This window comes from Mytilus edulis, chromosome 4 (genome assembly GCF_963676685.1).
Source record: "Mytilus edulis chromosome 4, xbMytEdul2.2, whole genome shotgun sequence".
NCBI classification, from domain to species: domain Eukaryota; kingdom Metazoa; phylum Mollusca; class Bivalvia; order Mytilida; family Mytilidae; genus Mytilus; species Mytilus edulis.
This window is the reverse complement of record NC_092347.1, coordinates 46,553,815-46,574,866: the sequence shown is the minus strand read 5'-3', so window position 1 is coordinate 46,574,866 and position 21,052 is coordinate 46,553,815. Positions and strand designations below refer to the sequence as shown.

At 30.3% G+C, this 21,052-nt stretch overlaps 2 protein-coding genes across 2 annotated transcripts in view; both read left to right on the top strand.

The window, feature by feature from the left end:
* Positions 1 to 21,052, top strand: part of LOC139519829 (GRAM domain-containing protein 2B-like) — a 71,873-nt gene that overhangs the window by 8,968 nt on the left and 41,853 nt on the right. The window contains exons 2-3 of the mRNA XM_071312106.1: positions 7,705 to 7,874; positions 9,960 to 9,999. The gene's annotated coding sequence lies outside the window, so the exon portion shown is untranslated. The remainder of the gene's footprint in view (positions 1 to 7,704; positions 7,875 to 9,959; positions 10,000 to 21,052) is intronic.
* LOC139519831 (uncharacterized) lies at positions 320 to 2,765 on the top strand. The gene is made up of 2 exons (XM_071312109.1): positions 320 to 853; positions 1,331 to 2,765. Exons 1-2 carry the CDS (start codon positions 740 to 742, stop codon positions 2,318 to 2,320), a joined length of 1,104 nt encoding a protein of 367 aa, XP_071168210.1. The 5' UTR covers positions 320 to 739; the 3' UTR covers positions 2,321 to 2,765.

Here is a 21,052-nt window from a genome sequence, read left to right as displayed (position 1 = left end):
CAGTGACGCTCGAATCCAAAAAAGTTAAAAAGGCCAAATAAAGTACGAAGTTGAAGAGCATTTAGGACCAAAATTCCTAAAAGTTTTGCCAAATACAGCTAAGGTAATTTATGTCTGAGGTAGAAAATCCTTAGTATTTCAAAAAATTAAAAAATTTGTAAACAGTAATTTATAAATATAACCATATCAATGACACTTCATGAGAGCACAAAAAGTACTGACTACTGGGCTTGTGATTGGTTCTATTTTGGAATTAAGGTCAATGATTTTGAAATTGAAAAAATGTGATCAATAGACTTTTTTAGTCAAAGACTGATAAAGAGGGCATAGGACATTTGAGCGAAAAAGAAAAAAGCACATAGGGTCATTTGAGCGCCGACTTCATAGGACATTTGAGCGCCGGGATATTAACCTTACCTGAGTTTTCAGACAGGACATTTGAGCGAAATTTTCCCTGATAATTTTACACGAATTAAGATTTTTTTTTAAAAGTAAGAAAAAAAAGTAAGATTTAGTTATAAATATTTTTTATTTTATTTCACACCCGAGTAATTCGACCGGTTCTGGCTGGTTTATGTAAGTGAAATCCTAAGTTGATCTCTATTTACCAATCAATTCTACTATAATTCATTGGCTATGCAAATTTTCTTTGTTCTAAAATTCTTATATATATATCTATAAAGTGAAATGTCCCTTGGCACTTGAAATCTTAATACTAATAATACATGTACATGTTAAAATGGATAGTATTTTGACCGAGACTAATAAGGGAAAAAGAAGCCTTGTTTGTGACAGTTTCCGATATAGAGTGGACAAAACACTAAAAGGAGAAGAAATATCCTGGAGATGTACAGTAAGTACCTTTTTTTACAAATTTAATGTTAATGTAAACTACTTGTTCGTCTGTTACGCTTCAACTTCCATAACTTCTTTTAATTTTGATTTATATCTATATCATTATATGTCTATCTTATACCTCCTTTAGATTAATTTTTTAACACATTTGAATATAAGCTACCACATATAGGGTTAGGTATCAAGGCTCCATGTTGAAGGTCGTACTGTAACCTATATAACATTGTTAGGTTGATTTTCTAGGCACTTTACAATATTCATACAATACACTGTAAAAATTGTGCTTAGAGCCTAAACATGTTTAGGAAAATGTTTAGAAGCTAAACACATAAATGTCTGTGGTGTTCCCATTCTAAACATGTTATGAATTTCATTTCATTTCATTTCATACTACATCTTATTTTTATGTCTTGCAATAGCAAATGAAAAAGCATTTAAACACTTCAATTGTATTTGTCCTTTCAATATTTTTCAGGCAAAAGGTTGCAAAGCAAGACTGAGGACGGATTGTACCGGAACCGTTATAATTCAACAGAAAAATACTCATAACCATGATACCAGTGATCGTGACAATGAACGTCACTTGCTGCGGGTACGATCAAAAAGAAAAGCGGATGATGATATTGCTCAACGTCCTTCAAAAATTATCCGTACAGAGTTACAGAACATGGATGAAGCAAATCTAAAGTCTGAAGACATTGGCAGCGTTTCAAAGGCTATATATAGAAAGAGGCGTAAATCTCACCCTGCACTTCCTAAATCTAGAGAGGAAACACACCAATCATTAAAGAAGATTAATATTCAGTCAAATAAATTTGAAAATTTTGTGCAGTTTAATGATGAACAAACTGGTATAATTATTCTTACGTGTCCAACCAATCTTGAATGTTTATGCAGTGTGCCGGAAATTTTTATGGATGGTACTTACAAATATTGCCCAAAGTTCTTTAAACAGTTATATACTATTCATGGCTATAACAAAGGAAATTATGTCCCTCTTGTATTCTGCTTACTTCCTGGAAAGTCTGAAGAAATTTACGTGAATTGCTTTTCCTCAATTGTCAAGCTATGTTCCGATCAAGGTCACACACTTCAACCGAAAGCAGTACACGTCGATTTTGAAGAACGGGTAATGAAAGTTATGAAGGATTTTTTCCCGTCTATAGAGATCAAATGCTGTAGGTTTCACTTAGGCCAAGCCTGGTGGCGAAAAATCCAGAAAGTTGGACTTAGTCAACAATACAAAGAGCTTGATTCAGACATTAGTAAATGGCTTAAAGGGATTTTTGGGATAGCCTTTTTAGCTCCAGACGAAGTAGCCGACTGTTTCGTAGAAGATTTTATGGCCGTTGTACCTAACGACAAGCCTTGTATAGAATTTGCAGATTACCTGACTGATACTTATATAACAGATGAATCGTTATTTCCCCCTCATCTCTGGGCCGAAGTTCCATCCTCGTTATAACGTACTAACAATGGGCCCGAATCATTTCATGCCCATTATAACGAGCAGTTCTATCACAGTCATCCATCAATTTATATTTTCCTTGACACTATTATCAAATTGCAATCTGTGACTTACATAAAAATTCGGAGTTTGAACATTGATGCACCGCAGAGCCGAACAGAAAAGGAGAAGGAACAGAATCTCCGGGATTTGCATTCGAAATACTGCCAGCAGGAAATTACGAGGGATTTTTATGTCAGAAGCCTGGGATATAAGTTCCAAGCCCGAACAGACTTGTAAATAATGCCGTTGCCGAGTTTTATGTTTTATGACAGTGCTTTGTTTTTAGTGCTTTGTTTACAATTAAAAGATGTTTTAATCTTTTTGTTGGTAAACTCCTGTTTTATGACTGTGCTTTGTTTTTAGTGCTTTGTTTTTTACAATTAAAATATGTTTTAATCTTTTTGTTGGTAAACTCCTCATTTAATGAACTATATTCGTAAGAAAATGTGGTATGATTGCCAATAAGACAATTCTCTATCCAAGACTTGTTTTCGCTCAAATGTCCTACGCTTATTCTTATTTTCGCTCAAATGTCCTAAAATTTAGGCGCTCAAATGTCCTATACTTTGGCGCTCAAACGTCCTTTTTTTTTCGCTCAAATGTCCTGTCAATGCGCTCAAATGTCCATTGCCGGATAAAGAACAGATCCGATTTTGTAATTTGAGGGGATTTGAAGTGAACCTTATAAAAGACTTTGTCATGCCTCATATTTGTCAATGAAATTGCTGATTATTTTCCTTTAAAGATCCAACCTTTAATCAACTGTCAAGTATATATACATTTACATACTTTGTAGTGAAAATATACCTTTGTTTAATTGATCATTGACATTGAATTTACAACAATTGTCAAAATGTGTTATAATTCATTAATGATATAAAATTTTACTTTATATTACCAGTGAAGTGGTATATAATAACACTCATAAGAAGATTTAAAAAAATAATACTAGCAATACATCAATAATTATAAGCCTATAAGGGACGACATCAAAAGATCGATGTAGGATAAAAAACTTAAATTTAATAGTTTGGGGGTGGGGGTCAACATTGCTTCAAGTTTTGTTTATCTAAAAGCGATTTTACATATATCCCTATTGGTCAATAAATTTTTCCCAAATTAATAAGTTAAGAGGGGGGAGGGGGGGGGGGGGGGGGTGTCAGTGAAAAAACTATGTGAATTAAGTTTTTTATCCTTCATTGAACTTTTTTGATGTCATCCCTAACATTCATTGATCCAACCTTATGAATCTTCATTAAAATATTTAAATTTTTATGTTTTTCCAACCTTTATGATGTACATTTTTGTACTCAACACAAAATATCTTGTTTTAATTCCATGATGTATGTGGCAAGTTCTTAACACATGTGTAAGCTCTACTCAATTTTGTCTAGGAAGGTGAAAAGAGAGTTCTGCAATACATTGGCTTCAATTTTTTTCTGAAATAGTCCTATCACTATCAGTGATGATTTTTTTCAACATGTTCAAGTAATGAAATCAGAAATGTTATACATTTGTTGTACTTGTAAATTTGTTAAATAGATTTTTAGCTCACTTACATATATACAAAAAGTTAACAGGGCTGAAATAGTCAGTCCACTCCTTACTAAATTAAAGTTAATGCTCTTTTAGTCGCGATTTTACCAATTTTTTGCATTGCCTTTTTGTCTTATATTTTAAAAATTATAATAGATAGACAGAAACTTAAATGATTAAAAATGATCAGACAGTAAAACAAGATATTCAATTAAAACAATATGCCCTTTTATGACGATTTTTACCATTTATTTTTTGCATTTTGTCCATTTTTTACTGATAAAGATCAGCAACCATAATGTATGAAACATACATGTCCATTACTGTTACACACAAGTCTATTTTGTTAAGAAAACATATAATTTTGGAAAATCAGAAGAATTTATACTGTGAACATCCACAGTTTTTGGAAAAAATCTCATACTCTTGCCTGCAATAAATGTATTTTTTGAACCAAAAATGTATGTTTATCTATTATAATTATTTTAATAATGTCCCATAGGTGATATTGACACCACCAGTTGTACAGTTGTTAAAATGTAAAAGTCTTTTTTTTTTTTTTTTTTTTTATAAAGTTTTGTGAGTGACAAGTATGTAATATGTATGTATTTGTGATTGATTGATTGATTGATTAGTTATTTCTTACATGTAATGTCCAGTTGGTATGTACATTGTACATTTTTGAGTATGAAATTTAGCAGCAAGAAACTTTAGATGAAGAATTTTGCAAATTATAAAAGCAATAGATTTTTTCAAAGACTAAAAAAGAACCCTTAAAATAATTACATTCAATACTGGTATTTCAAACAATATACATGTATATCATAAAGAAACTCTGCTCACTGTAATCCATTTTTAAAAACCACTACTGTGGCAACTGCATTGTAAATTTTTTATTTCCTTTAAAGAAGTGTTTTGGAAATCTAGGACATCTTAATGAGGCTTCTGTATGTGTACATAATGTCTTATAGACATTCCTGATTTGACCTTTACTACAAGTCTGATCAGTTCTGGACAGTAATTTTACTTTAGATGTTGGTAAATATTGGTTTTTACCCACAAGTGTATTGATTTTATTTGAAAACTTTTCTTCAAAACCTTAAACAAACAAAAGAAATACAGTTTTGATGGTTTTATTGAATAGAAGCTAAACCTGACCTAAGCAGGGCTTATTAACTTTGTTTTAAATATACTTTTACTTGAAATAACAACATGAATGGAGAAAAGGGGGAGGGTAAATTTTGTGGCAAAACCATCAAGTGCATTCATCAAAAATTATTTCCTATGAAAAAGTTTGACATGCAGAAGAAAAGAGTTCTTCAACTTTTAATGGTCTGCATATTTTTCATTGAGGTAAAAAAAAATACCATAAAAGATGATGTGGATTTGACAAATCCTTCCTTCAAGGTCTATGGAAACTGACTACTTCAGAGTCACTTTTGTCGAACATTTTAGAATTTGAAACAATAACTGAAATTTGACTATGCCAGTACAGCTGTATTTATTTATCCATTTCATATTAGTCTTTAGATTTTAGAAATGTGAATTTTCACAGTAAACTGTTAATAATGATGAATAACTTGTAAAACTTTATCAGATACTGTGGATTTATTTATTTTTGTGGGTACATGTACCAATTTTCGTGGATGTTTAATTTCTTTGTTTTTTCAAGGTCTTCATACATCTCTTAAGAAAAATTGTAATTCCTTGAACATTTAAATTGGTGGTTCCCCTGCATGTCCTGTTAACCAATGAAATTCAAGAATATTAATGAGTCCAGTTACTTAGTCAGTTGATTGACTTCACCTGTCTTGAAGTGGCATTAGCTACAGGATTTAAAGAAAATTAAAAATGATTACTTTTGTTCAATCATTAAAGAAAGAAAGTGTCGTAGGGAAATAATAATTCACATTTAGAAGCCAGTTTGGTTCAATTTGGTCAATATAAGCTAAGAAATATTGCTGTGGAATTATTCATTTGCAAGTGAATTATAATTCAGTCTCATTGAATCTGTATTCATGCGACACTAGCTCTTTAGAGCCTCTAGTTTACCTTGTTCAATTATATACCAGTCACAATAAAGTTTTTAAGATCAGATCTCTTTCTAATTTACTCTTAGTAATAGGTCAATTACACTTTTGTCTATAGATCTTTTGTTCAATCTATCTGACAGTTATAATTTGACCTTGAACTTATTTTCAGGTTTCATTGATCCACATTGAGCTTTCTTGATATATTGAGTCAGATCTTTATTTCAAAGACTATCAATATATTTAATGGTAGCTAGTTATTGTCAATTAAGCAGACAAGATCATTCCACATGTCCATTTAAGTGCGAATTACCAGTAGTATTGGTAGTGCAGAAAAGATTTGAAGATGTATAGGCCGAGCAAACAGGATTAAGATTTCCAACTATTAATTAATGTTACTGTCTATAGAACTTTTATATATGCTTATAGTAACATCCTATTTATATTTAGTTGTTTGTCCCAACAATCGGTTACTGCTTTTATATATACATCAGTATACATTTACAGTACATGTATATATGTAATATGTACATTAATTAAAAGGAGATATGTGGTATGATTCATTGCAAATGATTCAACTATTCACCAGAGTTCAAAAGACAAAGATATAAGCAGTACCACTTTTTGCCTGAGTGAAGAATCTGTCACCAAGGAATAATTATGGTCTGCCACTGTGGTAGGTGTTGGAAAGGACTAAATTGTTATGATACATATACATTCTAGTATATGAAAGAAAAAAAATAAAACCACTTTCTCGAGGTCTGTGTACAATGTATCTTGACAACCTAACTTTTTTCTTGGCCAAAACAGCTCTAAAAGTATTTATTGTCTTAAATGTATAATTGAAGAATAACAACAAAATCAACTAGCAGAATTTTAGTCTTCAAATGAATAATTGTGGATTTATTTATATTCATGGATACCAATTTTTTGTTGATTTCGTGGGAACAAAGGAACCACGAAGTTCAATGTTCAATGGAATACAAATTTTCCAAAGGAATGTATGGGAACTTTTCCAAAACAATGAATTTTAATATCCACGAATATGTAAGTTTTTCGCAATCCACAAAAATTGGTACCCACGAAAATAAATGAATCCACAGTATAGGCCTGTAATTCAGTGGTTGTCGTTTGTTTATGTGTTACATATTTGTTTTTCGTTCATTTTTTTACATAAATGAGGCCGTTTGTTTTCTTGTTTGAATTGTTTTACATTGTCTTATCGGGGCCTATTATAGCTGACTATGCGGTATGTGCTTTGCTCATTGTTGAAGGCCGTACAGTGACCTATAGTTGTTAATATCTGTGTCATTTTGGTCTTTTGTGGATAGTTGTCTCATTGGCAATCATACCACATCTTCTTTTTTATAGCATATACATGTAGTGAAGACAGCAAATCATGCAAAATAGAAGTATTTTGAGATTATAAACAGTATACTTTAAATGTATGACTTAAACTCTTAGAGCTAAAAAGGGATACATTATTTATTCCAAAGATAGTTTTTATACACCTACATCACACATTTATTTAAATGGCCTTCATTGTTTTGACTGAATCAACTAGTACTATTTGAAATAATAAAACAAATGAATTTCAATGTTTACCATTTACACAATGTTGTATAAACATGCATTAGGTGTTAGAATCAGTCAAACAAATGTATTGCCGTGTTTTAATTAAAAGCGTAATCAAATACAAATAGAAGATTTATAAAAGGGCCTGTAGCGATAATCTCTGTGCAAAGAATCAATACAATGTTGTCTTTATTTCAGTTGGAGAAGAAAGGTGGAGAGAACAGCATGTTTTATCAACTCGTAATTATATATTGACCGCCAACTAGGATTTTTAAATTCAGGAAATTGTGATTGAAGTGTAGAAAGCAACAATAAAGGAATGGCATAGTTTCACATCTGCCTGTAAGTGATGCTACGTGTTGACATAGGTAATAGATTATTTTATATCAATATTTAATGCTTTCTAAATGCATGTTATGTTGTGCGTGTGTGACAAAAGTACATTTTTGAGTGGTCTGCAGTGACATCATTTGTAGCAAGTGATGAAATTGTCTACCATAATTTGATCAATCATGGAATTGTCACAATCATTTCAGATAATTTTTCTGTTTACAAACATTAGTAAGATCAGAATAATTTGTATGTTTCTATTGTTGTCACCAAATTGTTTGATAAGGTATACATAAAAGATGAATTGCTGAATGACTTGGAATTGATTTTATTCCTCAATTCTCATAAAAAACAATATTTGTGGAGACAAAAGAAAAAGTGATTCCATAGCATATCATTTTTTGTGTTGTTTTTTTTTATAGCAAAAAAGATAGAAATGTGAAAAATTCATTTGACATTAGTATTTGTTTATATCATACATCCCAAAATTGGTTTCAGTTCTCTAACTTTAGTTTGCCTCAACCAAGAGTTAATATGAAAAATATAAACAATGCATATTACTACAAAACACAGTCAAGTATAAATTTGGGTAGTGTCAAGCGGGGTCATCATCTGTGTCCTAAGGACACATTCCCAATTTATTAGTCCACTTGCAACAAAGTTGTAGCGGACTTAAGGTTTACACACTGTGTGTCCAGCCTTCTCTCCAGTAAATCAGTTTTCCATACTTTTTATCTTTGTGATTTTAAATTTGGTGTATTGTTTCATTTTGAAAAGTAACAGATCAAGTTCGAATTATGTTATGGTTTAATTTTGTTAAGAGTTTGTCTTAGAAAATGTACTCAAATAATCAGTTTTCCATAATTTTTTGTCATGCTTGAAGATATGGATCATATGATATTTGGTATATATTTTTTTCGTGGCAAATTACAGATCAAGTTTGAACCTTGTTCATGTCTGCTGATTTTGTGCAGAGATATGTTGCCTGGACTTAGAAAATGAACTTAGAAAATCAGTTGTCCACACTTTTTTATGTCATGCTTGAAGATATTGAATTGATATACTTGTTATATAGTTTACACCATGGCAGTTATAGATCATCAAGTTAGCATTTTGTTCCAGTACAATTACTTTTTAACTGGTAGGGGGCTATGTATTAACATGCAATACTATGAGTCTCAGAATGCTTATTTAGATATAACTAGCTCAAAATTCCTAACCTGGCTGAGTAACAGCAGCTATAAACACATACATTTGGGAGTCCCTTTTGATCCTGTTTTAGGGTATGGTTTCTTTATAAGGAAGTCCAAGACCTTCCAAAAAATCAAGATGAAGTACAGCTATTGTTACATGTACATCTTAATAAATGCCCTTTCTTTCTATTTATATTTTGGGAAATTTGATTTTAATCTCAAGTCAGACATCTAATCTTTACCAAACTTTAAAGATCCAATCAAGTATGTGTTTAAAAGACTTTAGCTATATAGGTGTTAAGATAATTCTCCTTTAACACTACAACAACAACATAACCATAATGGCCTGATCAGGTGATTTAATCAGGTGACATGATTCCAGCATGGTCATTCATCATGCCATATTCTAATGTCTGTGGATAGAAATAATGTACAAACAAATCTGACCATACTTTGACCTATAATGGTTTACTTTCACAAATTGTGACTTGGATGGAGAGTTGTCTCATTGGCACTCATACCACATCTTATATATCTATTTGCTAAAAAAGAAGGATTTGATATTTTTTAATGTCTGATTTTTAAAAGCTTGATGTCAGATGAGGCAGCTTAGATCCTTTCATTCTGTAGATGTTATAAAAAAATCGTTCAGCTGTTTCACTTATTAAGATTATGCTCAATGTAAAACATTACCTTAAACAAGGAGGCAATTATCAGGAGGTTTTCAAACTTTAAGGCTTACATGGAGCTAATCTTTAGTGACAGGTGTGTCTGGAAAATTGATATATTTTAGTTCCTTGTTAGGCATGTAAAGAGCATTCACATTTTGCAGACCAATAAATAATGATACAGTTATAAAGAATGATGTTCAAATATGTAGGTTTATAACATGTTTTAAAAATGGTATGACGTCTTTGGTTTTCATTGTAGGAAGATGACAAGACCAGCATTGTACAACGTTTTCACATAGGTGAGTACCAAGTTTGTAAAATTGTAGTGTTTGGGAATCAAAAAATTTAACTGTTTGAATGTATACTGCTGTCATATATCTAATGATATACTGTTTTCTTCCTAATTTTGTAATATCATATAATTACGACTTGAATAGTAGTGTAAGAATTGTATTTAGTGAAAATAGTAGTAAGTTGTTGCAAATTGTGTTTGCGTTATAGACATGGTTGTTCTAATTGTCAAATTTAAAAGTGGCAAACTTCATGCATGTACTTGGCAGTTTTCAGAGAAATATCACATAACAATGTTATGTTACAAAAACATTGTTGATGTTATTTTATACTTTATGAAATGAATACTGTAAATTCAGAAATTATTGTGTACATTCATTATTGCAATTTTTGAAGAATGAAAAAAATGTGAGATAAATAATGAATATACAGTATTGAAAATGTATAGTTCTCAAAGAAGGCATTGCATTAAGCAATAAAAAGCTGTAAATTAAAATAATTCCATTCCAATTGAAATAATAGCCTGTTTATACTTTTGTCTTTGAAACCTTGAATGAAGAAGGGCAGGAAAGATTGACCTAAGGATAAGCTATTGGATGAAGAAAGCTGTCTAGAGAGAATTAGTTTTATACTTACATTAAATCATTTGATAATCTAGATGACTAAACATTGTCAGTTTCAATTATTTTAACTTCTAACTTTTGTTAATAATTTTGCTAAAGGTTCTAGCTTCAAGTAACAATGTGTCAAATTTCAAAGTTATTCTGCACACGTCTCAATAATCTATTGGGATGTTGGCTGTTACATATAAGGAGTTATGTCCCTTGGGAATAGGATAATCAACAAATTTGATGGTTTCTGGATAACTCTAGAAGGTTTTTAGCAAAATTTGTATAACATAGTGTATAGTCCAAATTGGCCAATGAGTTCTAAAACTAAAGATATAAATGATTATAAGACTTCTTAAGGTCAATATAGAATAGACTGGTATTTATTTAGTATCCCAGGTTCTAAAGAAGGTAGACCTAGGATAAGGGAAATAGTCAGTACGTTTGTGGCAACCATTTTCATGAATAGATTGTAACCTTCTTGGTTACATGGACTGCTTCCAATCTGTTTCAGGAAAAAGCTTAAAATACGTTGATGAAACTTGACTTTAACAAGCGCATAACTAATTTTTAGAGTTATCTGCCTGAACCAAGGTCTACTTAATTTTGTTAAATGACATTAAGCCTGGCATATAAATATTGATATATTTAAGATCAAAGAGTAGGAAATGATTGTAAAAGAAACAACTATCCTGTAAAAGGACTAAAAGACAGGTGCTTGACTCAACAGATTGGTACTAAGCACTAAAACTACGTTACTAATTGAATTGTTTTATATTAGTGATTTCGAGGTCTTTTATAGCTGACTATGTAGAATGGACTTTGCTCATTGCTGAAGGCTGTACAGTGACCTATAGCTGTTAATTTCTGTGTCCTTTGGTCTCTTGTGGAGAGTTGACTCATTGGCGATCATACCACACCTTCTTTTTTATAATAAAAAGACCCTTTCAAAAGTCACAAAGTGCCTATCAGAAAGAGTCCCAGTGCCTGAAAGCTTGTTCAAGCCAACTTTATCTTCATTATTATATGTTTAATAGTATGCTGATTGATATCTCCAAGAGTTATGGTTCTTTAGAATAGGAAAACATGAACATTTGGTGGATTGTTGTTTTCAGCTGTTCATTAGTGATTGGCTCTAAAATATCTAGCCAAGCAAAAAATACTATTTCATATGATGAAGATTCACATACATGTAGTTAATCAAGTTTGTGTAGTTTGGAATATTTGTAGATTTATTGAATTCTCAATTTTATTATTGAAAACTACAATACAAAAAAAAAATCACAGTGGAAAATAATTTGAAGCTTAATTTCTTGTCATAATACTATTGTGAATAAAAGCACCACCCATTGCCATAGGATTGATTTAATTCAGAGCATCCTTTTTTAGTCAATATATTGACAAAAAACCCCAACACCTTTAATTAACTTTGATTGAAGATTATTCAAGGATCAATTCCTATTTAGGCAGAAAGTTTTTTTTAAGTATTTAGGTCAATTTTAAGGACAAAATGGATTTTGCAGTTGTAGGTACAGACATTCTCAGTTCATTGTGTAAATATTACGAAGTTTTTCTCTGGTAATTTATTGATCTCTTATTTCGATAGAATGTTCTGCAATATATAATGCACCCAATTTGTTAATTCAAAGCTTTTAGTTTCACTCTAACTTCTGATTTCATTTAAAGAAATGTCTAGAATACGTTATTCTTAATCTTGAGTTTGAGTTTCTTAGCTGAAGACTTAAAATCTTCTTTGGAAATATAGTTCATTTTCTCCCATAATTCAGCTATTTGACTAGCCAATGTTAATGTTCGTTATATCATATGGACATGATGGATGGATAAAAAAAGGAGTGAAGAAATGAAATCTGATATGATTTAATTTATTAATCAAGAGTCATTAAAATAAAAGTTCATATCTCAAAATACATTGATAAGATATTACATATACAAAAATATAATTTGTGACGTCAAGTTTTGTTATTTTATATCTTTGCATGGCATAAATGATTATTATTATTAATCATTGTCGACAATTCATCAATTTTTTGTACTTTGGTTGTATTGATCGTAATAAGATACTGTCATTCAATGAAATTGAAGATTTTATTTTAATAAAGAGTGAAGGATTTGGGTTCTGATTTTTCTTGGTTTATTGAAATAGACAGGAACCAAATTGCTAAGGTAAGGCTTTATTTGTTATCTAGATTTTAGGTCCCACTGGTTAATTAAAAGTCAGCAAATCTTATTAAAATTGTCAACTGACCATGAAAAATGGTAATGATTTTTTTTATTAATGAAGATTTATAACATAATTAATTTATTGATTTGGGGATAGTATTTGCAGGTGTTGCAGGCTGCTCCTAGGGATTCTTTGCCATAAGTTTTAGCACTTCTCATGCTTTATGAATTATTTTGTGTAGTTTTATGTAAAAGACAAATTTTTTGCAAGAGTGACACATGAAAGTCATTATTTTGCATGAATATGACAAAAAAAAGTCTGGTGGAACACAGGATATTAAAAGCGCTAATTATAGTAATATTACAATGGTAAGCAGAACACATGAAATTACAAGCGCTAATTATAGTAATATTGCAATGGTAAGCAGAACACATGAAATTACAAGCGCTAATTATAGTAATATTACAATGGTAAGCAGAACACATGAAATTACAAGTGCTAATTATAGTAATATTGCAATGGTAAGCAGAACACATGAAATTACAAGTGCTAATTATAGTAATATTGCAATGGTAAGCAGAACACATAAAATTACAAGGGCTATATAATTATAGTAATATTGCAATGGTAAGCAGAATACATGAAATTACAAGCGCTATATAATTATATTAATATTGCAATGGTAAGCAGAACACATGAAATTACAAGCCCTAATTATAGTAATATTGCAATAGTAAGCAGAAGAAATGAAATTACAAGCGCTAATTATAGTAATATTACAATTATAAGTGCAGGATACAAGATTCTGACAAAACAATAAACAGGATTCAGAATTCTGAAAAAACAATAAGTGGGATCTGGGATCAGTCCAGACCCCCCCCCCCCCCCCCCCCCTCCTCCTCAAACTAGTATTGCATTAAATAATTATACAAAAGGACAATTACTTTAAACATCATGCTACCTGTAGAAATAAAATACTGAATATTGTAGTGTCCAATTCTGTTAACTTAGTTATGAATGTTCATATAGGTCTAAAGTTACAGACACTATACAAATCAATGTATAAATCATGATAGCATGCAAATTTATGCTCTTCTACATTATATTTATATAACTTTGTTTGTAAGCAATATCAAACATTGGATGAAAGAATTTATGTTTGAGGTATACAGTAGAACGGGTGTCTTTCTACATCTTGGATTGTATAATATCAGAACACCATTGGTCTATATCCTGTATAAAATATGCAAATTTTGGTAAATTAATATAATTTGTTTTTTAAAGCTGTTTAAGCCTTAAAAGCTTAAGGAAAAAACTTTTAAGTGTTAAAAACAAATCTTTAAAAAGATAAAACATTTCTTGTAAGAATCATTTTTTTCAACTTTGACATATAAGGGGAGATAACTAAAATAACATTACTCTTATATAAAGAAATGTGTAGGGAATTTGCCTGTTTCGTTTTTTAGCAACAAACTAGTCCCTTGGCCGCAACTTTGTTTTTATTTTCAGAAAGCATATGTTAGGAATTATCATGTCATTTTATCTATAAAAAAAATTAACCCATACTTCATACATTTTTGAAAAAAGCTTAATATAAACAACATTCTGGCAAATTATCGAAATATGGTCTTATTTTTATACGACCGCAAAATTTGAAAAAATTTTCGTTGTATATTGCTATCACGTTGGCGTCGTCGTCTGCGTCATTGTCGTCGTCGTCGTTGTCGTCGTCGTCCGAATACTTTTAGTTTTCGCACTCTAACTTTAGTAAAAGTGAATGGAAATCTATGAAATTTTAACACAAGGTTTATGACCACAAAAGGAAGGTTGGTATTGATTTTGGGAGTTTTGGTCCCAACATTTTAGGAATTAGGGGCCAAAAAGGGCCCAAATAAGCATTTTCTTGGTTTTCGCACTATAACTTTAGTTTAAGTTAATAGAAATCTATGAAATTTTGACACAAGGTTTATGACCACAAAAGAACGGTTGGGATTGATTTTGGGAGTTTTGGTTTCAACAGTTTAGAAATTAGGGGCTAAAAAAGGGTCCAAATAAGCATTATTCTTGGTTTTCGCACAATAACTTTAGTTTAAGTAAATAGAAATCAATGAAATTTAAACACAATGTTAATGACTACAAAAGGAAGGTTGGTATTGATTTTGGGAGTTAAGGTCCCAACAGTTTAGGAATTAGGGGCCAAAAAGGGACCCAAATAAGCATTTTTCTTGGTTTTCGCACCATAACTTTAGTATAAGTAAATAGAAATCTATGAAATTTAAACACAAGGTTTATGACCATAAAAGGAAGGTTGGTATTGATTTTGGGAGTTTTGGTCCCAACAGAATAAGGGGCCCAAAGGGTCCAAAATTAAACTTTGTTTGATTTCATCAAAATTGAATAAATTGGGGTTCTTTGATATGCCGAATCTAACTGTCATGACTGTGTATGTAGATTCTTAACTTTTGGTCCCGTTTTCAAATTGGTCTACATTAAGGTCCAAAGGGTCCAAAATTAAACTTAGTTTGATTTTGACAAAAAATGAATCAGTTAGGTTCTTTGATATGCTGAATCTAAAAATGTACTTAGATTCTTGATTATTGGCCCAGTTTTCAAGTTGGTCCAAATCGGGGTCCAAAATTAAACTTTGTTTGATTTCATCAAAAATTGAATAAATGGGGTTCTTTGATATACCAAATCTAACTGTGTATGTAGATTCTTCATTTTTGGTCCTGTTTTCAAATTGGTCTACACTAAAGTCCAAAGGGTCCAAAATTAAACTTAGTCTGATTTTAACAAAAATTGAAATCTTGGGGTTCTTTGATATGCTGAATCCAAAAATGTACTTAGATTTTTTATTATGGGCCCAGTTTTCAAGTTGGTCCAAATCAGGATCTAAAATTATTATATTAAGTATTGTGCAATAGCAAGTCTTTTCAATTGCACAGTATTGCGCAATGGCAAGAAATATCTAATTGCACAATATTGTGAAATAGCAAATTTTTTTTTAATTAGAGTTATCTTTCTTTGTCCAGAATAGTAAGCAAAAAATATCTAATTGCAAAATATTGTGCAATAGCAAGATTTTTTTTTAATTGGAGTTATCTTTCTTTGTCCAGAATCAACTTAAATCTTTGTTATATACAATATACACTACCAACTGATAAATTAAAATAATCTTTACCATTCAGTGATAACAAGCAGTTTTTTTACATCTTAATATTTTATGATGTATTTAAATGAGTAGTTATTGTTGCAAACTCCATTAGAAATTTTAATTGAGATTAGTTTTGGAATAAGGGAAAGGGGGATGTGATTAAAAAAATTGGGTTCAATTTTTCTTATTTGAAATTTCATAAATAAAAAAGAAAATTTCTTCAAACATTTTTTTGAGAGGATTAATATTCAACAGCATAGTGAATTGCTCTAAGAGAAAACAAAAATTTTAAGTTCATTAGAACACATTCATTCTGTGTCAGAAACCTATGCTGTGTCAACTATTTAATCACAATCCAAATTTAGAGCTGAATCCAGCTTGAATGTTGTGTCCATACTTGCCCCAACCGTTCAGGGTTCAACCTCTGCGGTCGTATAAAGCTACGCCCTGCGGAGCATCTGGTTTTATTTAGCCAGGATGATGTTCGAGATGAATACTTTACTTTCAATGAATTCTTGTGTAATGTATAAACTTTCATCTAATATTCAGGGAAAAAAATTTAAAAAATCTTGAAAATATTTATAATCTTTCACTGGTATTATTTAAAAAAAAAAATCTTTTTCACATCTTTTAAATAGTTGTTGTATGCTTAATTTTCTCCTATATAGTGAAAATCTGTGTCTTGCTGTTGCACTAATTGGATTTTGATCTCTGTAAGGAGATGTTGTTAAATCACTGCATGATCTTGGTGACACAGAAGGAATAAGCTGATTGTCAGATAATTAGTTGTAAATTTTCGCCATTGATAGAGTCTTTAGCTGTAATTATTATTCTATACGAAAGTTACATGAAAGATTTATACTGATCACCAATAGAAATGCATCAGCTCTATAATTTGGGGATCAAGCATTTTATTGCTATCTGAAATCATATAAAGTACAAGTATTACTATTGATTTCATAAAAAAATATCAACTATTAGTCATTAAGCAACATAAATTATTTGAATTAAGGTACATAACTCTGGATTTTTGTGTTGTTTGAATGTTATCATATTGTTATATATACCTTTCTTCTCAAAAATTGCAACAGTAAACATAGAATTTTTATGAGTTGCCTAGCTGTGCCTTTCCTGTAATAATTGTAAATTTATATATTTTCAACACCTGTTCATATATGTAAATTATATAGCTTAACTAAATTTTCTTGATCTGGAAAGTGGAAATCTGTCAGACACCTACATTCCATTTTCTGATCTTTTGAATTAGAAATGCTTGGACATTCTTAACACAACGAAAAATTGCCAACATCACATGCATTCTTGTTATTATTTCACTTGTTTCTGACCGGTAGATAAAAGGTTTTGGAACCATCTATTGGCAAGTAAAAATTTGTTTTGTTAGTTTTAATTAACAAAATTTAGTTTTACCATTCAGTTGGGCTTATCTTGAAAGTGAGTTGAAACATTCAAATTGTAGTCCTGAAAAATAATGATGAAAAGTTACAAAAATAAGAAGACATCAGCATGATCAGGGAAGCAATAAAAAAAAATGTCATGAACAAGGAAAGAAGAACAGGATTCTGACTATATAAACAAAAGGTTTATAGTCTCATGTAACATGGAAATTCCATAATTGGCATTCAAAATTGATTATTGTATCAATAAAGCTTTTAACTTTACAATTGATTAAGAACTATTTGTTAAATAGTCTTTATGTTAGCATCAACCTTCTAATCTAGGAATTCCTGATAGGAAACACAAGCCTTGGAACATTGTATTGTATGATCCTCTGTATGGAGAGAATTTAAACTGATTTAGATTGTTTCCTCCATAATGTAGAAATTTTATTTTTCAGTAAACTAAATTACTTCCTTGTTCATTATGTTCTTTTGAAAAGATTATTCCTTTTGTCGTTTGAAAATCCAGATTATAAAATTATGAATCCTCAATACATGCAATGAAATGTGAAATTTTTGTAATAGTCAATCGTCCAATTATGATTTATTAAAGATATAGATAAACTCCAACAATAACGGTAAAGAAGACAAACTCGTCTCCTGGTACCCTGTTTCTGTATATGGTTAGAATATTTAATATTATGTGCTTTCACAAGAAATGAGATCATATTCAAATTGCTGTTTATTGCAAAGTTTTCTCATGATACCCTATTTATGGGTCTTGTCCAATGTCATTATTCTATGAAAAATAAACGATAATGGCTAAGTATTTTAAAACTTAACATAAATTTATATGAGCCATGCACTCCATGTGAAAAAGGTACAAAAAGTGGTTTTGATAAACTTTACAGGATACAATGTTATAAAGTTCTTTAAAATATTTTATCTGTGAAAGTTGGTATAAATGAAAACATTCATAAAAATGTCAGACCGAAAAAACTTTGAAAATATCTGAGTTTTTGTCCTTTTGTCACCCGGAATCATACTTCACACTAAAATAAAACCATTTTACGACACCAATGAGAGAAAAGGTCAACAGTTTTCATCGTCTCTACTTAACGCAAGAAAGGAACAAAATAGGGAAAATGCAAAAATGATGTCATCTTGGGTTTTTGAAATTATAATTTGAATTAAAATGAGTTGTTTAATATTATATAAATTTATCTTCCTTGTGCAGGATTTGAATTAATGAACACATAAAACTGCACTGATTTCTGCTTTGTAAGCAAGAGCCTTATCCCAACTGCTAAAATGAAAGGTGTGTATACCTTACAACTTAATTGTATGAGGAAAATTAACTGTTAATTTTATGGAACACAAGTCTACTTATTACCAACAATTGTGCACACTTTGAAAATTCCTGAAATTTTTCATTTTTAGTACCTTTTTGCATGGACTCACTAACAGTCTCATATTATAGTGTTATATATTTACAATGTTCCTGAATATAGATATTTTTGCACTAGATACAAAACAAGAGAAAAGCTTATTGGGCCTCACTTTTCTTCCTTGTTCACAGGTTAAACAAATATCTATAAATAAGATACTTTTTTTCAATGTACTTTTAAAGATTATATTGTTTATCAATCACTGATTAAGAACTTTAAGAAACTTTAATTCTTTGATTTTATAAAATGTGCATATGCATTGAATAGATATTTCAATTTATGATTTTGATTAACTCACGCAGCATGCATATATATACATGTGAAATCATAAATATGTATAGATAATAATTGAGGTTAGGTAATACAGTTTGTAAACAAGTAAAGAGTTTGATAAATTCTGAAGACCCTCTCATGGGACACTCATCAATAATATCAAGCACTTACTTAAATCCTGCTTACCCTTAGCATGAGGACAACCATTTGCAACATTATACATCCATATAACTTAAATCAGTAATATACAGCCTGATATATTCTTGATAAGGAATGAATCAGATCATACAAGAAGATGGTCTTTACGTTTATGAATAAGCTTATTGTATCTTGTATTAGCCTTAATTTTTTGCATAGTATTACCAGTTGGCTTAAAGGTTTTTCCAAGTACCTGTATGAAATAATTTCTTCCAACAGTTTTAGGCCATTTTGTGAGAGGTTGTTAGTATGGTGCAAGTGCAGTAGGCTAAATGGGCAGAAACATTCTCAATTTTATTATCAGACTGAAGACATGGCAATAGGAAAGCAAAAAGTTTTTTATATAGATTATGCACAGTGAATAGCATTGCCTTTTTGAAATGAAAAAGAACAAAACGATAAAGAAACATTTCTATATCTTGCCTAAAATCTAGTTATTGTTTACTGGCTTGAATATTCCCTGCTCCTGCATTTGAGAATTCTGATGCTTTTGTGCTGTGTATAATGTTTATAGTTTTGAGCAAATATAGCTTTACATTCAAATATTATTGCGATTGTCTTGATGAGGAAATTTGAGGTGGCATTTACCATGAATACAAATTTAAAAAAAAAACGTGTTTTTGTTGATTTAACATTATGTCATACATACATGTATGAAGTCAATTTACAAATTGGTTCTCGTAAATGATATTAAAAAGATCTTTCTGTCAATCTGAGTCTGTTAGCATCATGATATTTGCATCATCAATGATTCAACAATAGATCATTGATACAAGATTATATGAGTAGAAAGCTCAGACTTTTTTGTTTTTCATTCATAATTTAAGTTCTTGCATGTCTGGTACAAAAAGTCATGCAATTTATTCTCTGAAATATTTATTTTGATTGTCTGAAAGCAATCTCAGCTCTGTTGAATTGCTGGAATCTACTGGTTGCTCAAAGAAAGCTAAACAAATGTATTTTTGGCATGTAAGTTCTATGATTTGGATTTAGAAAAAAAAAATGAATGTGAAAAAATTTAAAGTTAATCAGAATAAAAAAGGTAAGTAACTTGAATAGAAAATTACATGGACATTTTCTGAAGTCAGTCAGTTGAGAGTATATGCATTGACAGTCAGTGAGTCTTGTGTAGTGTATTGGTATATATGTTACATTTCTGATCTTATATATTGTTCCAATGATTTGTCTTGGGTAACTTATAACAAAACAAGGACTAAAATATATAGCTTCTATTATATTAGAAGGGGGTATTTAATTTTTTGTATTTTGAAAAAAATTCTTTACAAATTGTGAAGGTTTTTATGAATTAATATCTACTCTTGTTTATTTTAATAAATTTAGTTGTTTTTTTTTTTTTTTTTTTTTTTTTTTTAAGTTTTCATCTATTTAATTTGAGGCAGTTATTCCTTTCAATTTGTTGATATATATGGTATTAAAAGGGAGATACATGGATGTATTGGAAATATATGTCAATATGAAAGCAATCCAACATCACAAACAACCAAAAACATCTAGTAAGAGATAATCATACAGTCTTTAAGAACAGACATTAGGTCTATATTATATATCACTCAATTAATAGTCCTTAAAAGTTGACAATAAAACAATTGACACTAAACTCGCCAATGCAAATAACCAAATAAATGTCAAGATATAACATAATGCAACCTGCACTGACATTATTCTGGATGGCATTTTAAAATTTGAAATGTTATATTGACATAGATAATTTTTATGTAGAACTTGAAGGATAAATTTGAGAGCAAATATACTACTGGTACTTTAAATTTTATGCAGTTAA